The sequence below is a fragment of the Peromyscus maniculatus genome, chromosome 7, assembly GCF_049852395.1.
Source record: "Peromyscus maniculatus bairdii isolate BWxNUB_F1_BW_parent chromosome 7, HU_Pman_BW_mat_3.1, whole genome shotgun sequence".
Classification (NCBI taxonomy): domain Eukaryota; kingdom Metazoa; phylum Chordata; class Mammalia; order Rodentia; family Cricetidae; genus Peromyscus; species Peromyscus maniculatus.
Window position 1 is genome coordinate 56487655 of NC_134858.1, and position 14205 is coordinate 56501859.

The 14205-nt window shown below is 45.0% G+C and overlaps 1 protein-coding gene across 4 annotated transcripts in view; it reads left to right on the forward strand.

The window, feature by feature from the left end:
- Adpgk (ADP dependent glucokinase) overlaps nucleotides 1-14053 on the forward strand; it is a 28907-nt gene extending 14854 nt beyond the window's left edge. The window contains exons 3-7 of one of the 4 annotated variants that reach the window (XM_006971489.4): nucleotides 811-873; nucleotides 8016-8136; nucleotides 10873-11069; nucleotides 11627-11725; nucleotides 12575-14053. In XM_006971489.4, coding sequence (XP_006971551.1) covers nucleotides 811-873; nucleotides 8016-8136; nucleotides 10873-11069; nucleotides 11627-11725; nucleotides 12575-13123 — 1029 coding nt within the window. In that variant the 3' untranslated portion in view covers nucleotides 13124-14053. Of the gene's footprint in view, nucleotides 1-810; nucleotides 874-8015; nucleotides 8137-10872; nucleotides 11070-11626; nucleotides 11726-12571 lie in introns of all 4 variants that reach the window. The other 3 variants (XM_006971488.4, XM_042281035.2, XM_042281034.2) reach the window with 3 other exon arrangements.
- The last annotated feature ends 152 nt before the right edge of the window (nucleotides 14054-14205 follow it).

Here is a 14205-nt window from a genome sequence, read left to right on the forward strand (position 1 = left end):
GTAAATGACTCAATTTTCTTTCCTACTTCTTCAGTTCTGCCATGTCATTCAAGTCTGTCATGCGGCATAAAGCTAGGGTGTGGTCATCATATAACGATTGTCTTTATATATCAGCATACTAATTTTCATATTAATTCTCTCCACCTTTCCTTATTATTTTTTGTCTGTTTGTTTGTTTTGCTTTGAAACAGTGTCTGTCTATGTAGCTCTAGCTATCCTGGAACTTGCTTTATAGACCAGGCTGTAACAGAGATAAGCCAGCCTCTGCCTCCAGAGTGCTCCAAAGGCATGGGCCATGCCTGGCTTTGTTTCTGTTTTATTAACCTCATTTGTACCCTTTGTTGTCAAGGCACCTCCAAGCTTGGTGCAGCTAGCCTAGTGGTAAACACCTGTGGTCCTAGCCCATAGGAAGTAGAAACAGAAGGATCAGAAGTTCAGGGCCAGCCTCAGTTACATAGTGACCTTAGGCTAGTCTGGTCTATGTGAAACTCTGTCTCAGAAAGCCAGGAAAAAAAGAAAAATCAAAATATGTTGGTGGGAGCTGGGAAGATAGCTCAGTGGTTAAGAGCACTGACTCCTCTTCTAGAGGACCAGGGTACAATTCCCAGGACCACATGGAGGCTCACAGTTCCAGGGCATCCAGTGTCCTCTTCTGGCCTCCTCAAGTACTGCAAACATATGGTAAACAGACATAGACACAGGGAAGACATCCATAAACGTAAAATAAAAACAAATATAAAATGTTTTTTAAATGACTAACCTTGGGTTATACACTTGTTTAAATGCTCATAACTTTGAACTGTCTTACAGCACTACGTAGGAGGAAATGCAGCGTTAATTGGACAGAGGTTTGCCACCAACGCAGACTTAAAGGTAGGTCACAATTCCAATTAAAACGTGTCTTTCAGCTAGTGTTTCCTCAGTGTTAAGAGCAAGAGTGGGTCTTGATTCCTCAATTCAGCCTGTGGATCTACCTGGGCATCTGGTTAGAAAGCACTATTGTGTTAGGGGATGATATTAGTAACTAATGCTGTTTGGGTATTTACCATGTGTAGATTGATTCTTCAACAGTCCTGTACGGCTAGTTAATACTGCTGTTGATGGGACTGTTCTTCTTGCTTTCTACATAAGGAAATGGGAGGCCTAGAGATATTCACACTAATACAGATGGGGACTCAGATTCCTTCTAAGAGCCCATGTTCCGATGAACATGTAATGGCTAAAAGCACATGAACTCTGGAGTCAGGCGAGGTAGGAGGTTAATATGAGTGATAAGAGAAAATGGAGTGGGCTGTATTGGTGAGCCTGGATCCAAAGTGCTAAAACATGGGAGCTGTCGGGTGTGATTCCAGAGACAGGCAAGTAAGTAGAGGTGTGTCTTCAAGTCTTAAACCTTTTGATGTAAGTAGACTTTTAAATGACCCTTATAGCCAGGTGTGGTGGTACACATCTGTAATCCCAGAAAAATCACAAGTTCTGGGCCAGGTTGGAGTACATAACAAAACTCTGCCTCAAAAAAAAAAATCTCCCGGGGCTGGCAAGATGGCTCAGAGGTTAAGAGCACTGGCTGCTCTTCCAGAGGTTCTGAGTTCAATTCCCAGCAACCACATGGTAGCTCACAACCATCTGTAATGAGATCTGGTGCCCTCTTCTGGTGTTCTGCACTGTATACATAATAAATAAATCTTTAAAAAAAAAATCTCCCAAACAAATAAATATTAATTATTTGCATGTGATATGTATAAAGTAAAATCTGAGTAGGTAGTGGGATAGATGTAAGGGGAGAAGCCAACATGGAAGCAGTTGCTGTTGTACTGTTTTGGATTAGAGCTTCCAATTGTATCTATCCCAAACTAAAACGGTAAACAGACTTAATGAAGATGATTTCAGTATAATAGCAATAACCTCCACCTGGCCTCCCCTTCCACTCATTGCAGAAGAAAACTACTTACTCAGATGCTGTTTCCTGAGGCCAGGGTTTGTTCTGTCCCTGGAGAAGCTGGCCTAGGGCCAGTCTGATTGGAAGACATTATAATAAACAGACCTGGTCTTGAGAGGAGAAAAGACATGGCACTTGCTCTGTCCTTATACCAGTCTAATAGTTTTATGATTTTCGTAATTAAGTCCCAAGAGGCTAAGTAGAGTATCCAGGGTTACCAAAGCCAGAAAATAGCAGACAGAGCTACATTCAAATGCTACACTGTACAGTGACTACCTTCCTATACTGCTCTCTCAGGAATTCAGTTTGACCTGTCCACATGCATCCCAATATGGACCAGGTATTACCTGAGAACTAGCAGAAATTAAGATCTAGGTTTTCCAGAGATAGTGGTAAGAGCTAACTTACCCAGGCACTGTTCAAAGTGACACACACACACACACACACACACACACACACACATATACATTCACACACATATACAGTCACTCATGTTATCCTCACAGTGCCTGTTAGGGAAGTCCTCCTTTTATTTCCCCCCTTGGAGACAGGAAAGTGAGGTGCACAGAAGTCCAAACAGCTCATTGCCTAGTGTTCAGTAGACCTATGAGTTGATCCCAGTTGAGTCTAAGACCTGTGCTCTGTTCCTTAGAAGTAGACCTGGGGAGTCTAGAAAAGGCCAGGGCAGCAGTGGAAGTGAAGTCAGATGGCAGAAGAGGGGCAGTGCCTTTAAGAGAGACGTGTGCATGCATAGGATTTCTATGAGTTTTGGTATTTATTATATACCTATATATATTATATATTATATATTATATATTATATATTATATATTATATATTATATACCTTCCTAAATGTTTGTAGAATCCACTGTGTCCTGGGCCTAGGGTTTTCAACATGGGAAGGTTTCAGTATGGGAAATCTGTGATTTCTTAAGATGTGCCCTTTAATAACCCATTGGTGGACTAGAGGTATGTTGATTGGTTTCTGAATACTTGAGGGTTTTCTGCATGTCTTTTTCTCACTAATGTGAGTTTTAATCCCATTTTGTTGGCCTTCCTGGTGACAAACCCAGCAGGAAAAATCTTTCTCCATCCTGCTACTTATCGCTACTGTTGGGTAAGCTAGGTTTATTTATTTATTTTATACAGGGTCCTTTAGTGAGTGGCCATTGGAAGAATGCAGAGGACTATGAAATGTTCTTTTCTGGGCTGTTCTGTCTGTCTCTAAGATCTTTGGAACAAGTAGAGATATCCATGCCCTCTGCCACTTCCTGTCTTGTTCTATTTCCTCTTCAACCAAGCTTTGAACATCATCTACTGTTGACTCTGGTAATGATGCTCAATTCTCAAAGCTGCACTGAGCCAGCCAGAGTCACCACTGCCTGTTCTCCAGCCTTTGCTCAGTTAGGATGGTATATGTATCTCTTTCCATCCTGTGCTTATAGCCTATTTGCATATTCATAATTAATGTGTGTTTCTTGTAGATTGTGTATAGTGGGACTTGCTTATCTATCCAGGTCATAATCTCTACCTTTAGGTAGGTGTGGTGGTATGAAGGAAATGGCCCCCATAGGCTCATATATGCAAATGTTTAGTCACCAGGAAGTGGAACTGTTTGGGAAGGATTAGGAGGTGTGGCCTTGTTGGAACAATTGTGGTCTTGTTGGAGGAAGTGTCACTGGTATTCGGCTTTGAAGTTTCAAAAGCCCATCAGGTCCAGTCTCTCTGCCTGCTGCCTGCAAATCAGGATATAAAGCTCTCAGCTCTACATGCGCTAGCACTATGCCTGTCTGCTTTCTGCCATGATGATGACGATGAACTAACTCTAAAACTGTAAGCAAGCCACCAGTTAAATACTTTGTAAGAGTTGCCTTGGTCTTGGTGTCTCCTCGAAGCAGTGGAACAGTGACTAAGACAGTGAGGTATTAAATCATCTGCATTTAATGTTGTTATCGGCATAGTGGGTTAGATTTAATCTGACACCTTAACCATTTGTTTCTGTTTGTCCTACCTTTTAATCATTTCTTTTACTTTTTTTCTGTATTCTGTTCCATTTAATTTTATCTTCTTTGACTTGTTGGTTATGATTTCTGGTTTTGATATTTCAGCAGTTGCTTTAAGGTCTATATTGAACAACTTTTTTTTTTTTTTTAATGTGTATAGGTGCTTTGCTTGCATGTATGTCTGTACGTCACATATGTGTAGTGCCTATGGAAGCCTTACATTTAAAATCTTTATCACATATGAACCTTTCCCAGGGAAACAAACAAGTATCTTCACCCCAAATAAGGCTCCAACAGCAGACCAAAGTAAGGCATCCACTCAAATCTAACTTACAGAATCAGTGAGTTTCATTAGTCTTGCTTTTAAGGGTATGGGTGAGGCATTATTTATAGGAACATGGAGCTGATACACCACTGAGGAAACACTCGGGTGAAACACACACACACACACACACACACACACACACACACACACACACACACACACACCTCTCCTAGTAAACTGCCTCTTGGAGACAGAGAGAACAGAACCTTGTGCGTTTGCAGCCTAATGAGTCTCTCTTCCCCAATAAAGGCGTTAATAGGCTTAATGTTTGTATAGGTGATCACAGCTACTGAAAGTTCAAGAAAACAATATAGTGTCATCCCTGGAAAACAGTATTTTACAATTATTACAGCCCTGTGTTGTTAGAAACAATTAGGAAAAAAAAAAACCAATGACAGTTTCCTGGAAAGGAGCCGAAACAAGATCACCTTCAGAAGCCTTTATAGGAGATGGGCCGGAAGTAGAGAGAGGCCACCTTAGGAGAGATAGCTGTCATGCACAACATGATGAGAGCAGGGGCCTGAAAGAGCCTTCAGATCTCTCCACAATGGGGATCTCTGACTTACAGCTTCTGGGGAGTGGCCCGAGTTCCAGACCCTGTGACTTAGTCCAACCTAGAAGCCAGGCACTAAGACCACAACCTTTCTTATAGTTGCAGGAGCCGGGGCTGGGCTTGCCTCTTCTGCTGAGACTTGAGTGTTCCATCAGTCTCAGAGGCAGCCTGGGAGTTCTCTCTTCTCCAGAGTAACTATATCTTAAACTGTACACCCATGCGCTAACACACATGTCTTATAAGTTTAAAATGCTAAAATGTTCTTTCCCCTCTAATGCTAAGTTTTATAGACTGCCGAAGGATTTTAAATACACTAGATTTTAGTAATTACCTCTTTTTAAAAAATAGGGTTTTTTTTACATTTTATTTATTTATATTTTGTTTCTTTATTTGGAGATAGGGTCTTACTGTGTACCCCGGGCTGGTCTGGAACTCCTTGTGTAGACCAGGCTTGTCTTGAATTCAAGAGATGCACCTGCCTCTGCCTCTGCCTCTGGAAGGCTGAGATTAAAGTCGTGTACCACCATGCCCAGTTTATACATTTTTTTTATATATATATTCATTTGTGTTTGTGTGTGGATGTGAATGTGCTAAAGCATACATATGGATGCCTATGGAGGTCAGGGGACAAACTATGGAAGTCGGTTCTCTCCTTCCACCATATAGGCCCCTGGATCAGACTCAGGTCATCAGGCTGGGTGGCAAGTGCTCTTGTACCCACTGAGCCATCTCAGGACTTATTGTTTCTGCCATACCTATGTTACATGTGTTGTAAATCTTCCGCTATGTTGTCTGTGTCTTTAATCTTTATCTTTGAAGCAGCTAGGCCTCTAGAGTTAGCATTTCCATTTCTCTTTGTTCCTGTTCTTGATCTATGTTTCTACCTCCTCTTGTTGCTGTTCCGCCTGGAGGACTTCCTTTTATTAATAACATTTCCTTTGATGTGGGTCTGCTAGTGAATCATAAATTCTTTCAGATTTTGAACATCTGGAAGCCTTTTCATGGTAAAATATATTTCTAGGGCTCAACAGGTTCATTCATGCTTCATGCGGCTCACTGTCCTTTACCTAACGTCCAAGTGCTTTGGAACCGTCATTTCCTGTGTTGGACCTAGCTTTTGTTGTTGTAGGCATGTGGCTCCTACTATCTCAGAAGTAAAGCTCCAGGTTAGAATTGGGGGAAGGAAATAAAGTGGCAGGACCAAGAATGTTCAGAACTGACAAGAGGCTCGTGTCCAAGTGGTGGAGAGCAGGGAGGGAGATGCGTTTTACCCCGAAGCCAGAGTCTGTGTACAAAACAGTACACAAAGAGGGAGCTTGCGTGCCAATGGAGATGGCTTTGAAGTATGTGGGTAGGGGCATCCATCTGAACCCAAATGAGGGATTTCTCCCCACCCCCACCCAAATCCTCCATGTTTTGAGTCTGTTAGCCTGGCCTTGAGGGGTGTGGCAGAAACTGCACTAGACTGTGCAGTTCAGCTGAGCTAGGAAGGGATTCTAGAGGTAACAGCCAGAGGGAGTCCAGGTTCAGGGTGAAGAAAAAGGGTCTGGAAAAGTTGTAGAGCATACCCTCTAAGCTTGAAAGGCTGTGTGGTCATGTAACAGCTAAGGCTAGGGAGTGTGTGATCTCACAGGTGAAGTCACTGGTCATTGCAATCTGGTGAAAAGAAGTAGCCCTCTTTTCCTATACTGTGTAAAAATTCCAAACAAGTGTTTACTATCTGGCAGCTTTGAGCAAACACTCCATGTCTATTTGCCTACACAGAATACGAAAGGAGTTTTTAAAAGACTTTTAGGAGCCAGGCAGTGGTGGCCCGTGCCTTTAATCCCAGCACTCGGGAGGCAGAGGCAGGTGGATCTCTTGAATTCGAGGCCAGCCTGGGCTACAGAGCGAGTTCCAGGACAGGCTCCAGTGCTACACAGAGAAACCTGAAAAAAATAAACAAACAAACAAATAGGAGCTTCACACAGTAATGCACTCTTGCGATAGATAGATAGATAGATAGATAGATAGATAGATAGATAGATAGATAGATAGATAGATAGATAGATAGGAAGGAAGGAAGGAAGGAAGGAAGGAAGGAAGGAAGGAAGGAAGGAAGGAAGGAAGGAAGGAAGGAAGGAAGGAAAGAAAGAAAGAAAGAAAGAAAGAAAGAAAGAAAGAAAGAAAGAAAGAAAGAAAGAAAGAAAGAAAGAAAGAAAGAACTATTTGGGGGGCTGGAGAGATGCCTCAGCGGTTAAGAGCACTGGCTGTTCTTCCAGAGGTCCCGAGTTCAATTCCCAGCAACCACATGGTGGCTCACAACCATCCGTAATCAGACCTGGTGCCCTCTTCTGGCCTGCAGGCAGACGTGCAGACAGAACACTGTATACATAATAAATAAATAAATTAAAAAAAAAAAAAGACAATTAGGAGCTTTGCACAGTAATGCACTCTTGCCATAAATAGATAGACAGACAGACAGACAATTAGGAGCTTCGCACAGTAATGCACTCTTGCCATTCCAGTCACCTAGGAAGCTAAGGCAAGCAAAGGATGAGTTTGAGGCCAGACTGGGCTACATAGCTAACCTATAACATCTCAGGAAAAGAAAGAAACAACACCTCACCCCTAAGAATATAGAGTTTGTGTATAAACTGTGTTAAAACAGAAATTTACTTTCTTAATTTTGGAGGCTCAAAGGTCCAAAATGAAGGTCTCATGGAGGTGTTAAGGGCCCTTTTGCTGACTTGTGGATGGCCAGCTGTGTTCCAGTTTAACCTTGGGTGGGGGGTGTACAGACCTTTTCCTCCTAGTTCTGTCTGACTAAGACATTATTTAATCTTCATTCTCATTCAGGTCTGTCTCTAACATCATCACATTGGTGTTAGGCCTTCAGTGTCTGGACTTGAAGAAGGCACATTCATTCTGAGTGTGAGCCACAGAAGTTGTATAGATACTGAATAACTAGGACTTTGTCAATCTCCAGTTTCTAGGTACATTATAGCCATACTCTTAGAGTCTTAAGCCCTGGCAATGAAGAATCCCTGTGCTACAAACCTCTAAAACAGGAGCTTTTTAAATTAAATTGGATTCTGACTGCTGAATGAATAGAATTGGCTCACACACACCTTGCTGGTCATTGTTTAGATTCTGCAGAACAGGAACTGATGTCCTGGAGACTGACTTGATTTGATGTTGCTCATTATCTCTAGGTTCTTCTTTGTGGTCCAATTGGTCCAAAGCTGCATGAACTTCTTGATGACAATGTGTTTGTCCCACCAGAGTCCCTGCAGGAAGTGGATGAGTTCCACCTCATTTTAGAGTACGCGGCAGGTAAGGAAGGCAGGGGTGTGGGTGGCAGACAGAGTACGTGAGTGCTGATGGAAGGATGGAAGAGGACCTGTGTAGTACAGGGTGTGACTGTGCTGGAAGTCCTTGTCAATTAGCAGGCTCCTGTACCAGAGATTTCCAGCCCAGTTGTCTAAGGAGCTGACATTAGCCATTGTCTCCATGGAGAACGCTAAAGTTTAACAGTATTGAAGTCAGTGCTCCCATCTGCAGGCTGCACTGGTATGAACAGGAAAGAGGCTGCAGGAGAGATCTGTCTGGATTAAAAGTAAGAATGTGCTCAGCACATGCTTGTAATAAAGTTTTCCTTTATTAACAAGAGCTAAAAAGGGCAGCAAATGGACTCCAGCCCTTCCAGGCTGCTTGAGATTGGTGCCGGGCCTCTGGCAACTTTCATGGGAGCACTTTATTTGTTTTCCTGGAAACGAAATGTAGTGCTATTTCTGTTTCTTCCTGTTACATAATATTCCAGTGTTTATGGATCCAAAGTAACCCACTCCAGTGGATTTTATGTTACGAGGATGAAGGTCTGATTCCTCATAACTCTTCAACACCTGGACACAACTGATGTGTGTTTCCTGTTAGGGCTTTTCCTGTGCTCAAGAACTCTGTTTTCTGACTGGGCATCGCACAGACTAATGGGTGTCCTAGAGCCTTACTTACTTCTCTTCAGTGAGTCACTTCCAAGTCAAACGGGGACTCTCATCAAGAGTAATTAACTGTCATGTGGGGTACAAAATATATACTTCTTGACAAGAACCCCTTTCTCCAAGTATGCAGAATGGATTGGTTGTTTCCAGTTCTCTCTGGTATACACTAGAAACAGCCAGGGACTTCAGAGGGCAGGTCTAAACTTAGAAGCAGAATGTTTTAGTAGGAAATTGACATTTAATCATGCCCAAGCTTTGCTGAGTTGCTGAGTTCAGTTCCCAAATGGGACATAGATGTGACTTTTTATCACTAAACATGGTGGCAAGGATGAACCTGGGAGTGGGTTTAAAGCCTTGTGAACCGCTTCAGGACCACTGCCTGGAGGTTCTGGGTAGCTGAGCTGTGGCCCTGCTCCTGCCATTTCTGTAGGCACCAGCCTGCCTGGACACTGCAGTTCATGTCTCATGGTGACTTGGGAGTAGAGAGTGTGTCAGGGCGCTGACTCTTGGTTAGGGAGCCCACTCCGCTGTCTCGAAAGGAGTCACTGTCCTTGGCTTGAGAAGCCTCCCATTTTTTGTTCTTTCCAGTGCCTAGGGTTTTCTTCTTGGTTAGAACAGTGGCCTTCTGTTAACCTCATGTGAAGCTGCACCGCCATAGGTAGAGGCTGATGGCAGCAGCCCTTGGCAACCTGAACAGAAGCAGTTCCTGGCTTTTCTGTAGCCTAGATTGGTAAATTCCAAGAGCATCTGTCAACTTCATTTTTTCTTCTTCTCTCTCCTACCAGAGCACCCAAGAAAAGCTCACTTTCAGGTTTGGTCTGGGAATCAAGTGAGTCACTGCTGAGGTTCCCCTGAGTTGATGAATTGAGAGGGGAGATGAATACAGAGTTTGGGGAGGAGAGGAGCATTAGCTGCTATGACAGGCTAAGCTCCATCCGTCTCAGGCCACCCCATCAGTCCTGTGTCTTACGGAAAACAGTAGCTCTCTACATTCGCTCCTGGCTTGCCGTGAAGAAGCCTGTTTACTTTTGCCCGGTCATTCCCTGAAGAACTCATTTGCTTTTGAAATCTGTGTGGCTGTTTTCTCTTTTTTTCCCTTAGGCTAAAAGGGATGGTACTTCTTAGCAGTGTCCTATGGAGAATATGTTGTTTTTACCATTGTGCAGTTTTGATTGCAGAAGTACTGGATTTTTTATTTTTTATTTATTTATTTATTTTGTCCTCATGGTCATTTAGGTCATCTGTCTGCTTTCTGATGCCCTTGTTCTTTGCTAACTCATCTTTGTGGCTGTGTGGCAGATGCGTTGTGAGGCAGGGGGATATGGTGAGGGAAGCGCAGGCCTGCCCTCGGCTCAGTGGCCGTAGGAGATGGATACCTGAACAGGTCAGTGCAGAACTGTGCCAGGTCCTACAACAGGGCCCATTAGTGACCCTGCCAAGGAAGGAACCGTATCTTCCTGGGGGTAGGGCAGGGCAGGATGTATTTAGGGAAGAAGTAGCACTGTGACTTGCCACTGAACAGTCACTGCTCTGAAGCAACTCTGCATAGACATGGCTGGAACAGCTAGACAGTCTTAGACCACAAGCTCAGAAACCTCCAGGGGGCAGCAGGAAGCGGTGCAGTCAGCTAGGCTCTGGCTTTCAGCCTATTTAGCTTCCAACTCAGTGCTCAGGATGTGGCCCTTGGGAGGGCAGCCTGGCCTCTCTGTTGGGTGTGCTGGTGTGCTGTGTATGCTGGTGTGTTCTGTGTGCTCGGATGGGGCAGTCATGTGCTCTGTAGTTGTGACCTGTGCTTGAGTTCAGCAGAGCTGTCTTGGAGCTGAAGGGGAGCTGGTGACCTTTAAAGGCACGGGGCTCATCCTGTTTCTGTTTCTTTATTAGATTTGGATTTAGGTTTTGATTTTATTTAATTTTTTTAAATCTACTGCATTCCTGTCCTGGATGCAGCACTCTGCTGACCTTACACCGCTGTAAGGGTCTGCTCAGAGCCAAGGCTCCTGCAAGTGCCCTGCAGCTGGGAGACTGAAAGCCTCTTCCTTTTCTTCCCATTGTGTTGACTGGGATTTTCTAGGGGAGGAGTGGGGCCCGTTTAAAGCTCCCCATGCCAACCGGTTCATCTTCTCTCACGACCTCTCCAACGGGGCCATGAATATGCTGGAGGTGTTTGTGTCTAGCCTGGAGGAGTTCCAACCTGACCTGGTGGTCCTCTCTGGATTGCACATGATGGAGGGACAAAGCAAGGAGCTCCAGAGGAAGAGACTCTTGGAGGTAATAGCTCTGTTACTGACCCACAGGTCTCAGCTGGTATTTTCTTTCAGGCTCCTGCCACTGAGCCTCTAGCTGATGCTGCCTTGTCTTAGGCTCTGCCCCGTCAAGGTAGTAGCAGGAGTAAGGCAATTGAAGACATCTTGCTGAGCCTCTCCATCCTGTGCTTAACTGAGTGTGGCTGCAAGCTGCAGGGTTTGTAGCTATGTCCTGTGTTTTCTGTACCATCTCACTTCACACCAGCTATGCTGTGCTTCATGCAGGTTTGTATACATTGGGGCCAACTGCTCAGTTTAGGTCCCAGGAATAGGAGCCAACATGAGCATACGGGTGTAGTTCTGTGTCCTCTGATTCTATAGCCCTGGTTTGTGCCTACAGAGTAGAGTTTTTCTATTGGGAAAAGCAGCTATTGTCCACAGAGGAGGCGGGGACCCACGCTACTTATAGTTCATGAGAATGCAACGGGTATTTTGAGTCCATCTGGTCTGCTCAGGGCCGAATCTTGCCTTCTTCCCCCTGCCTGACTTGTGTCCTAACGGCACTGCTTGTCCTCTCTGCAGGTGGTGACCTCCATCTCTGACATCCCCACTGGTATTCCAATTCACCTAGAGCTGGCCAGTATGACCAACAGGGAGCTCATGAGCAGCATTGTGCATCAGGTAACCACATGGGCCATTCACAGGTTGCCTCTGGCCCTGGGGCCTCAAAAGGACGTTCCTTTCTCCCACGAGACCAGACGTGTGGGCTCGGACAGAGTTACTGCCTGACAGACGGGTGTTGTGTCAAGTGTTGGGGTTTTGTTTAGTTCTGCAAATTTCAGAGGCAAAACTGAAAGCCCAATTCAGCTCCAACTTAGCTTCTTTCAGTTAAACACAAACTTCAGGTGAACCTGACTCCCTAGTGCTAGATATCTTAGGTCACCTCCCTTTAGACAGCAGGGATGATTTGGAGAAGTCCCAGTGAGCCAGGCCTAAACACGGGCTTTTCACACCAGGGCTGGCATGTCAGCTTGGCTACTCATTAGTTTTATGAGCTTAGATAATATATGAACCGACACCCAGGTGTAGTGTGAAAAGATAAGGGGTGAGAGCTCCCTCAGCCAGCTCTTCTGCATCCTCGCTGGTCAGGAATCTCATCAGTTTCATTTGTAGCTCCAGTGTTATTTTATGGATGGGTAAGAAAACATGGAAGAATATGGGTAGGATGCCTGCTGAAACCCATGAGCCCTCAGAGGCGAAGGTGCAGGGAAGAGCCTCCACAGTATGTGTTCTGCCCTTTTCACAGTGATACATAACAAGACTGGGTCTGGAGGGTGTTGAGGCAACTCCACAGTTTCCCAAGTGGTCATGAAGATGGAAACAGATTTAATATGTGACACTGGTTTCAGAGATAGGGGCCATGGTAAGAAGAAAGATGATGCCTGCCTGATGTAGTCATTGGCTGTGTCCTAATACAGGAGGAGCTAGGTTGTGTCCACCAAAAAGACCTGTCGTTATTTTTGTTAGCAGGTCTTTCCCGCAGTGACTTCTCTTGGGCTGAATGAACAGGAGCTGCTGTTTCTCAGCCAGTCAGCATCTGGACCGCATGCTTCTCTCTCCTCCTGGGACGGTGTTCCTGATGTGGGCATGGTCAGTGACATTCTCTTCTGGATCTTGAAAGAACATGGGAGGAGTAAAAGCAGATCCTCAGATCTCACCAGGATCCATTTCCACACGCTGGTCTACCACATCCTGGCAACCGTGGATGGACACTGGGCCAACCAGCTTGCAGCTGTAGCTGCGGGAGCACGTGTGGCTGGCACGCAAGCCTGTGCCACTGAAACCATAGATGCCAGCCGAGTGTCTCTAAGGGCACCTCAAGAGTTTATGACATCCCATTCGGAGTCAGGCTCCAGAATCGTATTAAACCCAAATAAGCCAGTGGTGGAGTGGCACAGGGAGGGAGTAACCTTCCACTTCACACCTGTGTTGGTGTGTAAAGACCCCATTCGAACTGTGGGCCTTGGTGACGCCATCTCAGCTGAAGGCCTCTTCTATTCAGAAGCACACCCTGATTAGGAAGGCTGTAAGCAGTTTGTGTGAGGAACGAAAACCACCCATCTTAAAATTCCAGGAAGAATAGAGCTTGGAAGATAGGCTGTGGGTGTCACAGCAGTTCCTAGATCTAATTGGAAGACAGCCAAAGAAATCACAGCAGATGAAACTGTACAGATGCATTCCAGCCTATTGGCAATTACATAAAAACACTTCAGGGTTAATTGAAACTTAGTTATGTACTAATGAGACTGGATTTTTGTTATTTTATGTTGTGTTACAAAGGTTAAAACCTCCATTCCTGAGTCCCCAGTTGACGTACCACCAGTTGTTACAGACACTTAACTCTGGAGAGCTCGTCCCGCCAGAGAGCCCTCCTCTCCTTGCCCACTAGAGAAGGGCTGTCCCTCCCCACAAGCCTGACTGCTCATAAAGCCTGGCCAAGGCAGTCGTGACAGCTGCTCCTGGGCAGAATCAAGTAGTGTTACAGTGACAATATTTGATGTGTGTACCTTCTCAGCTCCTGCTCTCAGACATAGGTCAGAGCCACAAGAGAGGACAAAACAGTCCTGTGCTTTATGGTCGCAGACTGGAGATGCTTGATGAGCCCTGAGCTTCCTGATCACTCTAAACTTGCTCGGAAGGACCATGCCTTCCTGCCCCAGCTCCACAGACTGGGGCTGACTGGGCTCAGCCTCATCCCTCAGCCCTGGAAGAGCTCTCTGCAGCAGAACCCTGGTACTCGTTCCTCCTGAGCCTTGAAGAGATCTGCTTTACAACTGGAATGTGCTTCTGTGTAGAACACGTTTTGTGTTTGCTTTGACTCCGCCATTAAAGAGTTTGACCTCATAAGAGCCCCAAGATCATGAATAAATGTGTCATGTTGTATAGTTTTTAATAAATCAAGATTTCTGTGTGCTTTTAAAAATATTAAAAGAATTTACACTTCAGGGATCCTAAGTCTAATCGATTTTATTCTCACCTCACTCTGGATGGATCAGTGACCTGCATGTCACTTGGCTGCGAAGGCGTTTCCTTGTTCCCTGCCATTGGGTTAGACAGTTCCCAGGCTGAGCCCTAGCAGTGGGCCTGTCAGGCTTACAGTC